Source organism: Lytechinus variegatus, chromosome 6 (genome assembly GCF_018143015.1).
Source record: "Lytechinus variegatus isolate NC3 chromosome 6, Lvar_3.0, whole genome shotgun sequence".
Lineage (NCBI taxonomy): Eukaryota > Metazoa > Echinodermata > Echinoidea > Temnopleuroida > Toxopneustidae > Lytechinus > Lytechinus variegatus.
In genome coordinates, this window is record NC_054745.1 from 27,083,515 (window position 1) to 27,101,551 (window position 18,037).

General features: G+C 38.1%; 1 protein-coding gene across 7 annotated transcripts in view; it reads right to left on the minus strand.

Annotated features, from left to right (window-relative positions):
- Positions 1-17,788, minus strand: part of LOC121417293 (vinculin-like) — a 79,793-nt gene extending 62,005 nt beyond the window's left edge. For 2 of the 7 annotated variants that reach the window (XM_041610942.1, XM_041610947.1), the window contains exon 1: positions 17,518-17,788. In XM_041610942.1, the coding sequence (XP_041466876.1) occupies positions 17,518-17,574 (57 nt within the window). In that variant the 5' untranslated portion in view covers positions 17,575-17,788. The remainder of the gene's footprint in view (positions 1-17,517) is intronic. The other 5 variants (XM_041610943.1, XM_041610941.1, XM_041610944.1 and 2 more) reach the window with 3 other exon arrangements.
- Positions 17,789-18,037: the final 249 nt, after the last annotated feature.

The window sequence follows — 18,037 nt, forward strand, 5'->3', positions numbered from 1 at the left end:
GGTGGAGACTTTGGTATGAACGTATATACAGGTTTATTATACAGGCCAGCTAGGCAGGTCAATCAACAGGCATGGTATCCATGTTGCGGGAGGTGTATGGAGTGCTTAGATATCCATACTGATATCGTAACAATGACCCCTTCTGGTTCCCGATCAAAAACAATACGAGGTACAATACACGGAATTCTGGAAGTAAAAGATTTATTTTTCGGAAGCCGAGTAAGCGTTGCACTTGCACAAACGATCGCGCGTTAGCTCCGGCGGCAGCAAAAATCTAGCAGCCGACGTGAAGTTAGAAACACGTGCGAAAATGTTGACCTATACTTCCTGGGTCAAACTGCGCACTGTGATGCGCACTGGATCGGCCCGAATTCAGGGAGAAACAGCGTTAGAAAGATGGTCGTATAAACGCTGATTCTGTCGGATCGTGATTCATGCTGCTGTTTTGAATCATGATTCAAATGGTGATTCAAATCATGATTCTGGGTCGAGGTCGCATAAACGCAGCCTATATTTATCTGACTAGAAATAATCTATTCTGAGTTGAGTGTGCTATTATTATTACCCTGTCCCTGGCATTGGCTTGAGCTACACAGAAAGTTCACTCAATTCACGGCAGGAGGAAGGTTAACTATCAATTACGTAGTTTGCTTCTAAATTTACCTCTCTTCATTTGATAGTTTTTACAGCTTTGCCATTTTTGCTTTTAATACAAAAGTAACTTCCAAGGGGGGCTGCAGAAAGTTGGCCTTTTGTTAAAGAGCCCCTGCGATCATAATGGGCATAACAAGGAATTTAAAGCCCCTTTCCAAACTGGTGGTGCGACTGCTTACATGTACACCCATTGCAATTGTGTGCAACATATATAGTGACCAAAATTGATAGTGCAACGATTGCACGAGCAATTGTGAAAGCCCCTTAATATGAATACAGAGTGAGTCATAAAAAATGTCCCATCATTTTAAAGTTGTCTTTAATACCAATCTTTCAAGACTAAAATATAATGCTCACTGATGTTTTCATGTCCTGATAGTGTTATTATCCCCACATATTTTGGTACCATTTTCTTTAGGGACAATGATTTTCTGTTTTACCGGTAAATAAAATGGAAATTCTGTTTGGTTCTTATACTTTTCATATAAAAAATCATGGAATTAACCTTTGCAAAACGGAATTCAGGTTTTTGCTGTGTACATTTTCAGTGACAAATCGGAATTTCCATTTATAGATCAAGTTGAAACGGAATTACAGATTATCAGAAACAGAAAGTACAATTTTTTTAAATGGAAAATCACTGTCTCTATTTCTTACAAATCTTTGCTTGCAGGACTGACTACAATACAATCTCCAAAAGGTTTTTACTTCAGTATGTTCACACTTTTCGGAAAAAACAACTTCAAAATAATGGGACTTTTCTTCTATCTCTGTAACACCAAATTTTTCATGATGCATCTGGTTTCTGAATATGATTTAAATTTCTTTAGAAAAATAAACAAGTGGAATGCCTCTGGCCGTCTCACCTGCATCACGCGGTTCAATATAGCAGCAGTGCTGACTTTGAATACTACTCTTACTCGCACAAGATGTTCAGTGATACATGGTTACTCTTATGTCCACTTTTTATGAACTAGACAATACACTTACAGAGATATGATGGTTATTCAACAAAAAAACCCAACATGGCCAAAGTTAATTGACCTTACATGACCTTTGACCTTGATCATGTGACCTGAAACTCGCACAGGATGTTCAGTGATACTTGATTACTCTTACATGTACCTGTATGTACAAGTTTCATGAATCAGATCCATAAACTTTTAAAGTTATAACATTTGGTAATTCAACAGATACACCCAATTCGGCCAAAGTTCATTGACCTTCATCTATGCAATCAGTGGAGAAAATAATTCTTATTAATTTTGGGGGGTGTTTCACAAAGACTGAAGTATGACTTAAGTTACACTTAAGTGCCGACACATACATGATATGCCACACATCATCTTATTGATAGATACCGGTACACAGTAGTGCGCATCCTCATGACATGATCTGACCAATGCGGTCAAGCCTTTTATACTGTACGCAACTAGGCATTTAAGTACGACTCTAAAGGCGATGCTGCACCATCCCGAGTTTGCTCAATCTCGAGATTTTATACCGATCGGCCCTCTTCGCGATAAATCTTGAGATTCATGAAACCCCGTCTCCACCATCGCAAGAAGAGCGATTCCTGCTCGAGCGAGGCATCGAAGCATTATTGACTGAGGTCGTGAATGAATAATCCCGAGTGCGTCTGCATCTGTGAATTAGCGCGATAATTTGTAAAATAGCACGCTATTTTGCAAATAATCCCAAGTTGACTTGGGATTGCTATCTCGAGATTAATCCTACGAACTACATGTAGCGCAATAATTGCATCTCCATTACAAACAATCAAAAGATTGTTCAGATCGGGATAATTTGCCGGATCAGAAATAAGGCACTAATTTGAAAACTTGGGATGGTGCAGACAGCCCTTAAGTCAGACTTAAATCTTTGTGAAACACCCCCATGCTCTACTTTCTCACTTTGACCTTTTAAATAGGCAAATGCTGAATTGAGGGGCCATTGTTTGCTTGTTTTTATTTTTGTCTTTGTTTTCATTTCAAAGCTATTGATATGCAACAAGAATCCAGTGCAAATATCATTATTCTGCCAGTGGAAATTGTTGTAAAAGTCTTGTTTTTGTTGTGGTAGATCTTCGTGCGACCCTAGAAAACATGTCCACCCCTATAAAAGTGTTCCATTTGCATATTAATTGCAGGGAGTGATTTGGATTGCAAGGAGGGCAAAAACGCCCTAACCACTGGCAGATCCCCCTTTGAGAAGCAAAATTATATTTTGTATTGTGATTCAATATCCTTAATTTTTGGTTGAAAACCTTTTTTTTGGTCAAAGTTTTCCTCGAAAAAATGTGCCCCACCCCCCCCCCCCTCCTTTGGAAAATCTTGGATCCTCCCCTGGCCCTTACCATTTCCTACACTGCCACCCGTAATATGTTCAAGATGAGTATATCTAGACATGTTTAAATTTTCATTTTTTTTATTGTGGCAGCGGTGGGATCAGATTGGCATATAACTGGGTCTGTGACAGTAAGACTAGTGGACTGTAATTTTGGTTTTGCAGCATGACACACTGACATACAATGCTAATGGCTATCACAGATTTCTATGGGTGATACCCTCCTCCCATCTGCCCTTCAAATATCAAGTAATAAACGGAACTAGTAACCAGATACATGCACATGTAGGCCGAAGTGTATGTGTACACAGTCCATGGTCTTTACATGTACACATACATTTGGCCTTAGAAAAAAGGATATTATAATTCTGTGCAAATACCTGCCAGAGATGTGGGGGAGGTTTTTTAATAATACTGTACATTACTAATCAAAATTATAGACCCTTTACGAAAAGTTTAAAAATGCTTTAATTGACAGAAACTTTCAAGTGATGTTTCTGCTGGTGACACGGTAATTCCTCCGTTGACAACTGCTCTGGGCTATATTTCGTCTGATATACATGTAGGGTTAGGTTTGCATTGTTTCAATAGGGTTCTATAGGCGGTGCTGCACCATCCCGCGTTTGCTCAATCTCGAGATTTTAGCCCGATCAGCCCTCTTCGCGATTAATCTCGAGATTCAAGAAACCCCGTCTCCACCATCGCACGAAGAGCGATTCTTGCTCGAGCGAGGCAACAAGCCGATATTCCGAGCATGCGCACTTTCGATCTTGGAGTTTCAACGGCCCGCGCTTTTGAATAACTTCCCGCGATATGCAATCAAGTACATGTACTCTTTCGCCGAATTCGACCGTTGTTATGCAACAATCCTCTCAGCTCAGCCGCGCTATAATTATAAGCGAGTGAAGTATTCTTCGTTTAATATGATGGCGGACTCAGAGGCAACGACAGAGGGGGAGAGAGAGAGAGAGGGGGGGAGGAAAGAAATGCTATTTGCTCACATTTTGCGAAGGAATAAGACGACAATGCTGTCAGTATTGTTATTGACTATGACCATCGTCAGATGAGCGCCTCCCCCATCGGTCTGGTCTCTCCCAAAATCCATTCACGGGGGGCTTGGCACCATCGTTGCTGATTGGGGAATTGATGAACGCTATGATAAAGTTGACTTTCGCATGCGTTCGGTATAATCGCTGTTTATGTTTTTACCAAGGCGGAAATGGAACGCGAATTGCATTATGGAGTGAAGGTCATGAATAAATTAACCCGAGTCCAAACCCGAGTGCGTCTGCACCTACGAATTAGCGCGATAATTCGTAAATAGCGCGCTATTTTTCAAATAAACCCGAGTTGACTTGGGATTGCAATCTCGAGATTAATCCTACGAACTAGCGCGATAATTGCGTCTGCATTACAAACAATCTCGAGATTTTTCAGATCGGGATAATTTGCCGGATCAGAAATAGCGCGCTAATTTGAAAACTCGGGATGGTGCAGACAGCCCTAATGTAAGTTTTAGGATAGGGTATAGTTTTAAATCCAGGGTTAAAGTTGAGTGTGTGGAATTTACAGCCGAGCAATTGTCGCCTGAGCAAATGTCATGGAACCATTTTTTGCTACAACCATCAAGATATTTCCTTTTATATGGAAGCCTTAGCATAACTAAGTTGTGATTCACTTTGTAAATGTTATTGGTCACAGAGGAGCATGGCTTATGAATGATATTGCTTTCCTCTGGCTTTCTTTTGCATTTTTACTAGGAGGCTGTTCTCACTTGGTTCCTATTTTTCCCCTTTATTCTCTCTTCCAATGAGGACAACATTTTACACATAGGATTTTTTTTTCTTCTTTTTTCCCCAGCGTTTGTCAAACCAAATTGACTTGTACTCAAGCTTGCACTCCTTCAGGAATCCCAGAATATCCGACATGACTGTGCTCATTAGAATTTTGGAATTCCACTCCAACATTCTTGGTCAGACTGGGCTTTACCCAGTAGCGTTATTTAGTCTGTAGATTCAGACCATTTTACTCCCATCAATAAAAAAATGAAAATTGTGATTGTTGCACATTTTCCTGTATAAGCATACAGTAAAGTTTTTACAAGCTATACCTTGGCTTTTCACTTACACCATTTTCAAATCTAATATGCCATATTACCATGAGTTAACTTGTAATCTGGTTCAAACATATTACTGTAATATCTGTTTTACTTGTGATTGTTTATCGAATGCTTTGAATTGAATTGGAAATAAAGTTTACCTACATGTAGTTCTACCTTATTAATAAATTTATAAAGTGAATTTCTTTTAAGCAAATTTTAAATCTTCTGCAATTACTTTTATATAATCTCAGTCTACATTTAGTTGAAAATATTGTGTTGATTCATGATTACATGTAACCCCAAAAGTAATAATGATTTTATATGTTTCATGCTTTGTATTTACTATTTTGATAGTTATGTTTTATATACCGGTATATTTTTTTAATATGTTAAAGTTCTGTACAATTCAGCCCTTGCTGCAATAAGTCTAAAAATAAAATACTGGTCATTATCATTATATAAAGACAAAAATTGTAAATTTGCCCCATTTTAAAGACATTCAAAGTTACATTTGAGTTTGATTATGCTATGATTTATAGAAATAGCCTCACCTACCAGAAGGGGATAAACATCTAAATTTAATAGGCTTTAATCTGAATACTACGTGGTTTATTTCCAATTTGTCTAAAGACACCATATTTGTCCAATTGCCAACTCGTCTACTATCATGTGGTCTACCATCAGTTCGTCCACTATCCACATGGTCTTATTATTAACGATGCGTCCACTCACCATTTCATCTAATAACCAGGTGGTGCAATAGCCATTTAGTCCATACATGTATACCATTTGGTCTAATTGGACAAAGTGTAAAATAAATCATGCAAAATAAATGAAAATAAATGGATATTAGGCCAACTGGTTATCAGACGAAATGATGATTAGACAAAGTGATGATTGGAACAAATGGTTATTGGACCAAATGGCTGCCTGTTAGACGAAATGTTGATGGACAGAATGGCATTAGACTACATGAAATTACGCCATGTGGTGAGTGGACGAATTGGCAGTAGACAAACTGGCAATTAACATGTATGCCAGTTCAGAAAATATTTTAATTGAAATTTTGAGTAATGAGCCAAGTCAAGCCAGCAAATCAGTTTGAGACAATTATTTTCAGTAGCTTGTGTGCCTAACAAATGTCCTCGTGTATTTTGTGGCAATAATGGAAAAAAATAATGGTATGGGAAAGTAAAAATTTGAAGATACTGTTAAACATCGGAATGTTTCTTACAATTGTGCCGTACATGTACTCTGTATTTTCCCCTACACTGATAAAAAAACAGATTTTGAAGAAAAATTAAATTTTGCAGAAACCAAGAACAGAATCATTCTGTAATTCATATAAAACAGTAATTTTTTCTGCAATTTAACAGAACAGGTCTGTTTAAAAAAGGGGAAAAGGGTGTTTTATTACAGGAAATTTGTAAGATTCCACACACCAAATACCAATTTCCTGTACGATTATGCAATCTGGTAAGATTACGGGTGTTCTCGAGACTCTGCTGCAGGAACTTCTTTTATTTTAAGGATAAATTTTCTAAAAGTGTAGGCTGATGAAGAAAACTATTTCAATTATCATTCACAGAACTTTATGAATGATTTTAAATCTCAAATGACCTGACAAATTGAATTTTTACTGTCAAAAATTGCATCATAATCAAGCACAAATTTAGACCAGAGCTAATAAATACGGACCAGTATGGCTCAGTTTTATGTGTTTTATTAACCTTTTATCCAAACTTTTCAAGCACTTTGCAGGGCTCGAATTAAGAATTTAAAGGGGCAAGGCCATTTTTTTAAAAATGCACTTAAGGGAAAGGGCAGGCAGTTTCCACTTTATGGGACATCCAAGGCCACCAAAAAAAGGGCATCAATAATAAATGCACTTTTCAATGGGGCACATGCACTGGATTACCGCAGGACACCAAGTCCACAGCAAAAAAGGGCAGTTATTTTGGCCTTAAGTCTACAAATATTTGAAAGGGCATCAAGGCCATTTCTGAGGGCATCTAAGGCCATGGCCTTGGATGGCCTTGGATTAATTCGAGCCCTGACTTTGGATTTTCATTTCAGTCTACATTCCTGCTTTTTATAATATTTTATGAGGGTTAATGATACATGTATGTACTTCTCCTTATGCACATTTGCATATTATGTTTCACTGTGAAACATGCATGTAATAGGCAAATGTGCACAGGCGGGGAAATATCAGTTGACAACATGCCGGCATGCTATTAAAGCCCTACAGTCACTGTTTTCATATTTTGTGGTTCCATTCCTTTGCACACTTTGCTTATCAAGGCCTACATGCCACACGTATGTAAAGGACATGATTTCATTGGGAATATTTTAAATGTTAGCCTGCATACATGTATGCATTAATCTAATACAATGTACTTTCTCTTGTGTTTTCAATCACCATTGTACATGTACTTTCATTTTTGTCTCCTTTGTCTGCCCAGGGGCCCGTTGCAGAAAGAGTTGCAATCAAACGCAACTCTAAAAATCATGCGCAACTTGATTATCAACCAATCAACAGCGCATTTTGGACTTGCGATTGATTTTTTTCACTTGGGTTTAAACGCAACGCAAGATTTCTGCAACAGAAGTTACAGAACCCTGATGAACATTCTGTAGTATCCTACCTATTCCTCCTCTTTTGTTTATGTTTACATTTCAGTTTCATGCCCCATATGCCCTACTCCTTCCTTGCCTATGGCTCATAAGATCACAGTAACAAAGGCCTGCAAAATGAGACTAGCATGTCTCTGGCCATTGAGGTCATTTGAGGTCACATTGAGGAGTGAAGGAATGCACACAACTTGAGGTATTGATTTTGACATCTAACGAAATCATCTGAATTTTTCAAAAGCCCTATAACTCTTAAAACTTCTATAAACACGAAATATACAGTACATGCAACATGTACATTATGTAAGCCCAGGCATTTGAGGGTTGTTTTTTTTCTTCTTCTTCTTCTTTCTTTTGCCAGGAACATTTCATTTCTCTATCATCAGTCAAATGAAAATTTTGTAAATCCTCCCCCCCCACTTCTCCATGTATTTTCTTCTCATCCTATTCGTGTCTCATTCCCTGCAATTCCTCTCTCCTCCTTCTCCTTCCTTCCCTTCCTCTCCTCCTCATCCTCAACCTCCGCCTCCTTCTCCTCCTCCTTCTCATCCCTTCCTCCTCCTCCTCCTTCTCCTCCTCACCTTCTCCTTCTCCGTGTTCTTCTTCCTCTTCATCTTCTTCTTCTCAACTCCTTCTTCTCAACTCCTTCTTTTTCATCATTTTATTCCCCCTTCTCTTCTCTTTCTCCTTCTCCTCCTCACCATCTTCATCTTCTTCTGATCTTCTTCTCCATGTACTTCTTGTTCTTCTCCTTTTCTTCTTTTTTCTCCTAATTTTTATGCTGTTTACCTCTTCTCTCAATCCCCTCTTATTCATAATCACCTACAAGTACATGTACAACGATCCAGACTTGAGAAATATTTCCTAGTACTGATCATTGATAAAAAAAATGGGTCTGCATTCAAGACTATTCTTGTGTCAACCACAATATTGGCATTACCAGACTACTCAATCTCTGTAATATTTGCCCTTTTACCTTTCATGCTGAAGTGTGTTGGAGATTATTTCAAAATCTAAAGCATTCATCATGTACATTGTAGGTCTACACGTATCTGTGTGTAAAGGGTAAGTTTTGTATTTAATTAAAGAAATGCTAGATTTAATAATGCCAGGTCAGATGTGAAGCTCCAGTAGGTCATTTGTTGAAGCTGGATGCAACAGCATTAGATGCAAATCTAAATGAGAACTAGAATTTAATTCGTCATGCGGACGAATTAGGTGGTCTGTCTTTATTCTCGCCATCATGATTTATAGACACAGATCTTCACGGATCAACACGGCAATGCCGGCATGATCCGGGGAGGTCCGGGATAGTTTTGCCCCAGATGACTGAACACGGCATCAACACGGCAGCTTCACACGGATCTACACGGATCATGCCGGCAGAGCACGTAGTCAACACGGACCAACACGTCAGCAACACGGACCTACACGTCAGCTACACGGACCAACACGTCAGCAACACGGACCAACACGTCAGCAACACGGACCTACACGTCAGCTACACGGACCAACACGTCAGCAACACGGACCAACACGTCAGCAACACGGACCAACACGTCAAATGCGTTATCCATTGAGCCACGATATTCCCCATAGAGATTACACGTAAGCAATTTTGAGAATTACAATTCAAATTTTGCAAGCGAAATACGGGCATGATCCCGGCATCTGATCAAAAAATGGAGGGCACATTTCCGAAAGCTAAGAATCTCAGCTACAACATACTTAAAGCTCAGGGAAAACTGACAAGAAACAATGGAGATATGTCTCACGAAATAGCGGAATGTCGAATCTAGTTTTGAGAAAAAGTCATGTCCCATAGAGATTACACGCAAAATGAGGAAAAATGACATGCCTCTTTTCATCGCTGTTTTACGCAATGATGCGTTTCTCAAAACGAAAATTCATGGAAACTGAGGAGAAAGAGTACACTCTATACTTGTTACTCACATTTTTTTTGGGGGGGGGTCATTTTTTTAAGATGGGGGGTAGTCCTCATCAAGGGGTGCCACACTGTCAATACAGTGGAGCAGGGAGAGACCCGCTTGCCTCATGACTTTTTAAACACAGAGAGGCCACACAGGATTAGAACGGAGAATAGAAAAAAAAAGGAAAGAAGAAAAAAATATAGAGGTCTGTAAACCGTACATGTATATTATTCAATAACTGAAATGAGGGGGAAATGTCACCTTTATCACATACAAAGGTATAAATGTCATCTAATCTACACCCCCCCCCCCTCACAAATTATGAAAATGCTCTCAGTCAGTCTGATTCTACCCTTGGCCACACCCTAAATATATTGGAAACATAACCAATGCACGCACACCAGGCTCTAGAGTTGATCTTTTGCTTCGAAAGTGCTACTGGTATTTCCTGTACATGAAATCGAAACCTGACAGACAAGTGTCTCAGAAAACTGATTTCCTGCCACTTTTACCACAAAAGAAGGCTTGGATAGCTCGCTGACGAAAACCCTGGAAATGTTTGCAAACATGTGCAAAAACATCCTGATAGAATTCATTTCATTATGATCGCATTACAAATAGTATTATGAAATTATGGTACGGAAATTGAAATAACAGGATATTGAATGTATGTCCTGGAGGCTCCACACGTAATTATGCCAAAAGACAAGCATCTCTCTTCCGGAAATTTGTAATTATCAATGAGATAAAATATCTATTTTGTTATGTAAGAGGATTTATTTACGCCATAACCTCAGGAGTGCAATATACAATATAAACATGTAATGCCCTCCTCGGTCGAAAGTCTATACATGTATGTGACACATATACCACCACCCCAATTCCACCAATAAGTCGCAAAGTAAGGTTCTCTGTACGTCGCCAAAATAGTAATAATTTAAGTCTCCAAAAACCCAAAATTTAAAAAAAAAAGCTTATCTGAAATACCAATTATTCTTCTGTGAAAATATGAAGTCGTGAAGTTGAATACTAAAAGAAAAGATACAAGGGTTTCTTGGACACTACTTTTTTGACTGCTTGCAAGTTTCATTGAGATTTTTAAAAATGCACATATCATGCTTGAGTGAACCCCAAACTTCATACCTTGTTTTCTCCTTATTTTGTGCTAAATTTCCTCTGCATACAATCAAGTACAGGTTTTGTAATGGCTATTGTTGGTCAATTTTAATATATTTATATACATGTATAATTTTAAAGCTTACGAATTTTGTGAATTGTGAAGCGTGTGAATTTTCAAGCTCAATAAAAATCTCAATATTCATTTTGGTCGACTTATTGTTTGTTTGGGTGTGGCAGGTCACATATGAAAATTAAATAGTAAACATGGTATCAGAGAAAGAAGTTCAAGGGAAAAACAATAGAATGCGAGAGAGAGAAACAGGTTACAAACGATTTTGGTCAAGTATGTTGTAAATTCTTATACAGAAAGTGATTCATTAAACATCATTCATCTAAATGTAAATAGCATCCATAAATATATTGATGCAATTATAATTTGAAACAAGGATGTGTTATTATCATGGATTATTTTTCTTCAAATAGGAAGGATGTTTACAGTGGGAAAAAACAATAAGTGTAGCGAATGGACAAAGAAATGTTGCCATGTTGAAGAATAAGTTCGAATGAAGCGCTATAAGAATTCTTTGTCTTAAAAAAGACTTTGCAATGTACAGTATACAGTACTTAGTGCATAGTTTCATAGCTTTGACATGGTTCAATATCATTCAGTGACAAAAGTCTGTTCTTTTCCTCCTCGTACATTGATCTGTGGAATGCTTCCTGATAGGCTGATATGAAAATCATTTGAAAAGAAAGTGTAGCAATGGAAGATGTGTTGTACATCATGTACAATGTACATACAAAGCAGGGAAAAAATTAACAATTTATTTTCCGGGGCTATTTTTGAGCTCACTTGCCCAAATATCCTAATTTGTGTTAAAGTTTACATTGGACCCTATATGAATTTCAGGGGCTACATTTTAGTTTTCCAGGGCTCTCTAGGGCATTTCGAGGGCAAAATCGCCCTGAGCCCCCGTGTATTTTTTTCCCTGTTCAATACAAAGCTTCATGGCCTGGTCTAATACTGTATCTTTCACGCTCATCCACTCTTTTTTTAAAAGAAAGTTCAGCGACCAGGGGCGGTATTCTGAACATTGTCTTTTCTCCATATTTCATCTTATCTCAGAGATATGACAAAATCTGTATTCTGGTGGATGCCATAACTTTTGTCACCAAAATTGTCATAAATTTTGTCTGTTCTCTTTAAGTTTAACGCGCATCAAAACTACGCGGCTTTAAATGCACGTAATACTTTTTTACAAGGAAAAGATATGACAAAATTTATGGCAGCGGGGTAATAGTCATAACTTTTGTAAAATCTTTTCGTACCAAATATCTCGGTATTCTGCCAACTGAATGTCAAGTGCATATAATCATATTATTTAAATTAAATTGTGGTATTAGTTCCACACATCATCCATGAAAATTTTCAAAATTAATTTTTCATGCTACAATTAGTTACATATCAATTCCTCCTTTTTTCTATGTTTTTCATTTTTTCTACATGTACTTCTCGTCTAAATCCTTCACAGCTCCCTGTCTCTTCTGTGTTAAGCACATCAATACACGTGTACATGTAGTTGCGCGATGCAAGCAATTATATTGGGGATACGCCCTACCTGCAACGGGGCCTTCCTATTGGCTAGAAGGGCTCCCACTGGTAACTAACGATGATAGGCGGGAATTTTGAGAGATATGACAGGGAAAAAACAATGTTCAGAATACCAATTTGTGACAATCATAGCGGCACATCTCGGAGAGAAATGACAAAAGTTATGACAGTGTTCCAGAATACCATCCCAGATTATTTAACAGAAATGTTGCCACCTGGGGCTACAATTAAAAGGATGGACAGTGTACTGTCAGTGTGTACATAAATGTATGTATAATAATGATAATAACCAAGTACACAGCGCTAATCACAAAACATGTCTCTAAAGCGCTTAGGAAGAATAACAGAAAGAGAGTTCAAGGAGTTTCAGCAGAAAACTAAAGTAACTGAATAGTTCACAGAAGAGTTGAGGGGCTTTACATGCAAAGGGAAAGGCGATTTAGTAGGTTTTTAACATGGAATTGAATTTCTCTGTTGAATCTGCTTGTTTTATACTTTGCGGTGGATTGTTCCAGAGATGAGGGGATGCCGAATAAAAAGATCGTGAACCACAAGACTGGGTATTGGTGGAAGGAACTATTAAGAGTGATTTGTTTCTTGAGCGCAAGTTGCGGGAGGGTGAATGTTCTAATATCAACTCTAAAAAATAGACTGGAGCTGATTTCGTCAAACAGTGATTGGAAGGTTGAGCAGCAAGAGGATCTTGAAATCAATCTACATGTAAATCAATTAAAATCAATCAAGTATATAACTTAAGATAAATGCCAGTTATGGTAATAATCTCAAAATGACTTTTTACAGTTCATGACCACCCAGGTGTCTGTTTGTATCATGAATAAAAAACATGTGCCAAAGGATTCTGGAAAAAAATTGTGTCGTTGCTGGGAAATAAGCAAAATAAGCCCAGATTCGGGCACTTCCGTCGGGTCTTTATTCCAGCAATAATACACTGTCCCATGTGTGCCTATCTGTGTTGGCGATCTTCAGTGTCATCATTTTTCAGCTTAGATTTTATGATTTCACAAGTTCAGTTTATGTAACTGTACCAGATCTAGATCCACGATGATATACAAATACTTAACCTTGGTTTTACAGACTTTCTCACGAAATTAGTGTTTTACTGCAACTACTTTCATTTAGCTTTAAAGCTATCGAATAACTCACTTACACTGACCTACTGGTCTCTTCTTACCCATAATGCATAATACATGTATGGAATGCTTCACGTGTTAGGGATAGATCCCTTCTCTTGGAGGCATGCAGGCAGTGGGAGATATTGTATTACATTCGCAGCTTAGCAGGATTTCTAAAGACCTACATGTTTATGGTGTAAAGGGCAACAACCTACATTGCAAGACCTACACGTACACTATGTGTAGGCCTACAGTACATGTACAACAGTACTTGTATCCACAAATGCATTGATCAACCAAAATAATGAATATGAAAGACTGGCTAATACATAAGGTGTAATCAATACTAAAATTGGCAAGCATCCTACCTAAAGTAGAATATTTAAAGAAAAACATAGAGTACCTGTGGTTTCAAACCGCCTTGATCATAAGATCCCTGTTAAATTACGAGAGACTTTTTAGGCTCTTAAAATTGGAGGAGGACCAGAGTTATCCGCATTATTTTGATGCTGCTACATGTACATGTATTATCCGCATAATAGCAGCATCGGGACTAGATTTTGACTTTATGAACGCATTTCCAAATAATGCGGATAATTGCCATGGTGCGGTCACAAGGTCACCCTCTTCCAACGTAACCGCATCGGAGGGGGTGTGTGTGGTTGCCATGACGATTATCCTCCTTTTTCAGGACGGGCGCTCGTAAAAGAAGTGCGAATTATTTTCGGAGTTTATGAACGCAATTTTTATTGATATACATGTATCCGCATTAATTACTCTTAGGCGGCTAATTGGAGGATAGGTTCATGAAAAGGGTGTAATCAATACTAAAATTGGCAAGCGTCCTACCTACAGTGTTAAGTAGAATATTTAAAACAAACAAAGAGTAGGTAGTTTCAAACTGCCTTGATCATAAGAATTCCTGTTAAATTACGAGAGCCTTTTCAGGCTAAAAATACCCATTAACTACATGTATTCCTGCATTAACACCGCCCCGAAACATACATGTACCCTCGGGATGAATTCCTGAAGTTAGGAGCGTGTGCAGTATGGTCTGATAAAACCACTAGCTAAGCAGCCACCCTCGGCACCCGTGCCCAACTACTGTACATGCTGGGCTAAAAGTTCCTGTAAACTGCTTTCACTTTGCCAAAATACCTATGACCTAGGAAAAATTCCCCGTGAAAGTTCTCGTGATTTTGCCAAGTTCCTACTATGGTATTTTCTTTTGGGGATATTACGCGTAATTTGCTTTCACATTGCCAATATTACCTGGTATTTTCTGATCTGGAACTGACGAACTTCAAGGCTGTCTGAAACCACTTAGTGATGCGGAGGTTATGTATTTAGCCTTTAGAACAATTGATTTTGGTGTCAATTACTCATCGAGTGGTTCAATGCGCAGCTTTAAACTCTACAGTACCCTTTACTATCATGATGATGTCCAACACTGTAAAAAATATTGGGTAAATTTTTTTCCAGCACGAGGGTAATTATGTGTCCAACCAATTTTGGGCAGAATATTATCCTATGCAGGAAGCATAGGCAGCAATTACTATAGAATGGGCAAATTTTTCATCACACTTGATAAATAAAAGTCCAAAATAAATGCCCAATGTTGGTTGGACACATAATTACCATCATGGAGCAAGTTTACCCAATATTTTCTTTAGTGAATGGTTACTTTTAACCCTGCTCTTGATGACTTTAATGATTTGTGGGTTTTTTAAATTGGTAAGAAGTTTTTATTCCATTGATATTAAACTTGACTGAATATTCACTAGTATGATTGATTAAAATACTTTTGAGAAGCACTTGCCCAGTCACGGGTAAGTAAATTTTTAAATAGTTGGGAAATACTTGCCCAAACATCTATTCCACTTGCCAAAAAATCCTTGAAAAAAAAGTTTTACCTCTTGAAAAGAAAGTTTTACTGTTTTATAAACCATTGACCATTGACCTCTCTTTTTACATTCTTGAACTGATCTACACTGTACCTTGTTATTGCATTTTTTTTCCAAAGTGAATCTACATGTATTTTGCCTGCCATGACCAAAATCAGGGTCAATATCATATCGAGTGGACCCTAATTTTGGTCATTCTACTGTGAGAATTTTGCTTGCCCAATTCGGGCAAGTAGTTTTGGTCTTTGCTTCTAAACACTTGCCCGACTCTACCTTTTACCTGCACCGGGCAATCGGTCAAGTGCTTATAAATGTAGCACCCTGATTTAATGGTTGCAGGGCGTAATAATAAATTTGATACTTGAATATCTACATGTATACATAAAAGACCTTTATGGCAACCCAAATTTGACATCAAAGTCAGTTAAAGTTTATCATCATAATCATTCACAACCACACTCTTTTATATTGGTACAATAAATCATCAAAAATCACAATATTTACAAAGGATTTGCAGTATTGAAACATAGAATCAAGGAATATACATTCACGTACATGTCCAATAAATTTCTAAAAAGGCGCATTAAAGGGGTAGTTCACCCTGATAAAAACTTTGTTGTAAAAATAGCAGAAAAAATAGTAAAAATTATTGGTGAAGGTTTGAGGAAAATCCGAATTTTTCTCAAACCTTCGTCAATATTTTATATTATTTTTTCTGCTATTTTTACAATAAACTTTTTGTCAGGGTGAACTTCCCCTTTAAAGGCATAAAGGTTTCAAGGAGAGTTCGACATGGAAGAGAGACCAACTTCCGAGAAGAGGGACAAAAAAACCCACCCAGACTAGACTACCATGGCCCTCGGAGGTGGGAGTGCTGTAGCATCTCCCAAGATTTTCCTGGAGTCGAGAGTGCTGCATTCTCCATAGGCAGCACCACCTGGGGCCCATCTTACAAAGAGTTGCGATTGATCTGATCAACCGCAACTATGGAAAGCCATCAAAGTCAACATATGAAATGCATGTTTGCTTAATTTTTTTTTCTAGATAGGAATGTATGAGCTGTATGTATCCATATTAAATTCATTTGACTTCTTGACAGTTCGGTATGTTCTCCTTTGTTTACAAAGGATGTTTTGCACATTTTCTGTAGAAGAAATTATGACACTGATGGATTTCCATAGAGTAACGAATGATTAAAATTTATTTCGTGATCATAAATAATTTAAATATTGATATTGTTTATAATAAAAAAATACATTTTAATATTTGTTAAATAATAACTCTAAATTGTTCATTAAGACGGCATTGGTTTTCAAAAATACGTAATACATAAGCAGTTCAAGGGTCGACACTATTGTATTTCCATTGTTTACATGTGGATAGAGGGGTCTACACCATCAGTAAGGTAAGAAATCTTCATTTTTTTACATAATAATTTTTTAAACCTTCCTACGCATTAGGCGTAGGAAGGTGTAAAAATGAATAAAATTAACAAAATTCTTGTGATTTTGGTTTAAAAAGATGGATTTCCAAGGGAAATCCATCTTTGCTTTTGTCCTTCGCTTAAAACACTATGGAGAAGTGTCAAGACGTCAATGATGAAGAAGTATATGACAGTATCTAAAAAATCATCATCATTGCGTCCTCAAGACTAGAGTCTCCCATGAATGATATTGGCTGTGCTGTGCGCCTCTACTGGATTGGCAAACAATTATTAGTGGGGAAGTTCTCTTGTAGTCGGCTGGTACGAAACTGCATTATGCCCAGATCCAGATTTAACCCCCCCCCCCCCCCTTTCATGACTTTGCCTTGGTAAGGCATTTATCCTCATTAATACAAGGTCCCTTGGAGCTGGAGAGGACCCTAAGTCATTGGTCCCCTGGTTACTTGCTCACAGGCATTCATGCTTTCTTAGCTGTCAGGTAAAAAACCTAGGTATAACTTATCAATCATATCCATAGCGTAATGGATCTACTATAACTTATAAGCACACACAGTTCTGGATCACACTGTACGGGAGAGCTCAGGCGACCAAAGCCACCGAGTTCCCGTTATACTCTTTACACTGGCCTCAATACATTACCTGCTGGGCGACAGGATCCAAAATTGCTTCGATCGTTTTCGTGTGAAAAACCGGCATGGCTTATCCCTCGAACACTCAAAAACAGGAGAAAATATTCCTTCAATTTAGAGGAGGGTCCTGAAATTCTGAATATTCCAACCAGAAAAACAACGCGATGACCAGACGATTTTGTTTAAAGTATTCCTTCCCGGGATCCCCGATTTTGTGAGCGCAACTTACGAGCTACGAACGGCGCACCCCTCAATCGATAGGCGAGCGATTTCCTCACCCCCTCATGCACCTGTGCGTTGGTATTGTATTGGGAAGTTATACCAGTTCGCCCCACCCTCAAAGCGAACGAGTGCTTAGTCTTGGATTGCAGTCATAACGTTATCTTGTAATTTATATATTTTGCCGTCTAATTTCATATAGGCTCTGCAGGATCCAGGGGGTGGCAAAGCCGGCCCGTGCTCCCCCCCCCCCCTTTGAGAAGCAAAATTAAAATTTGTAATGTAAAAATACTGTTAAAACAGAAGTGTCA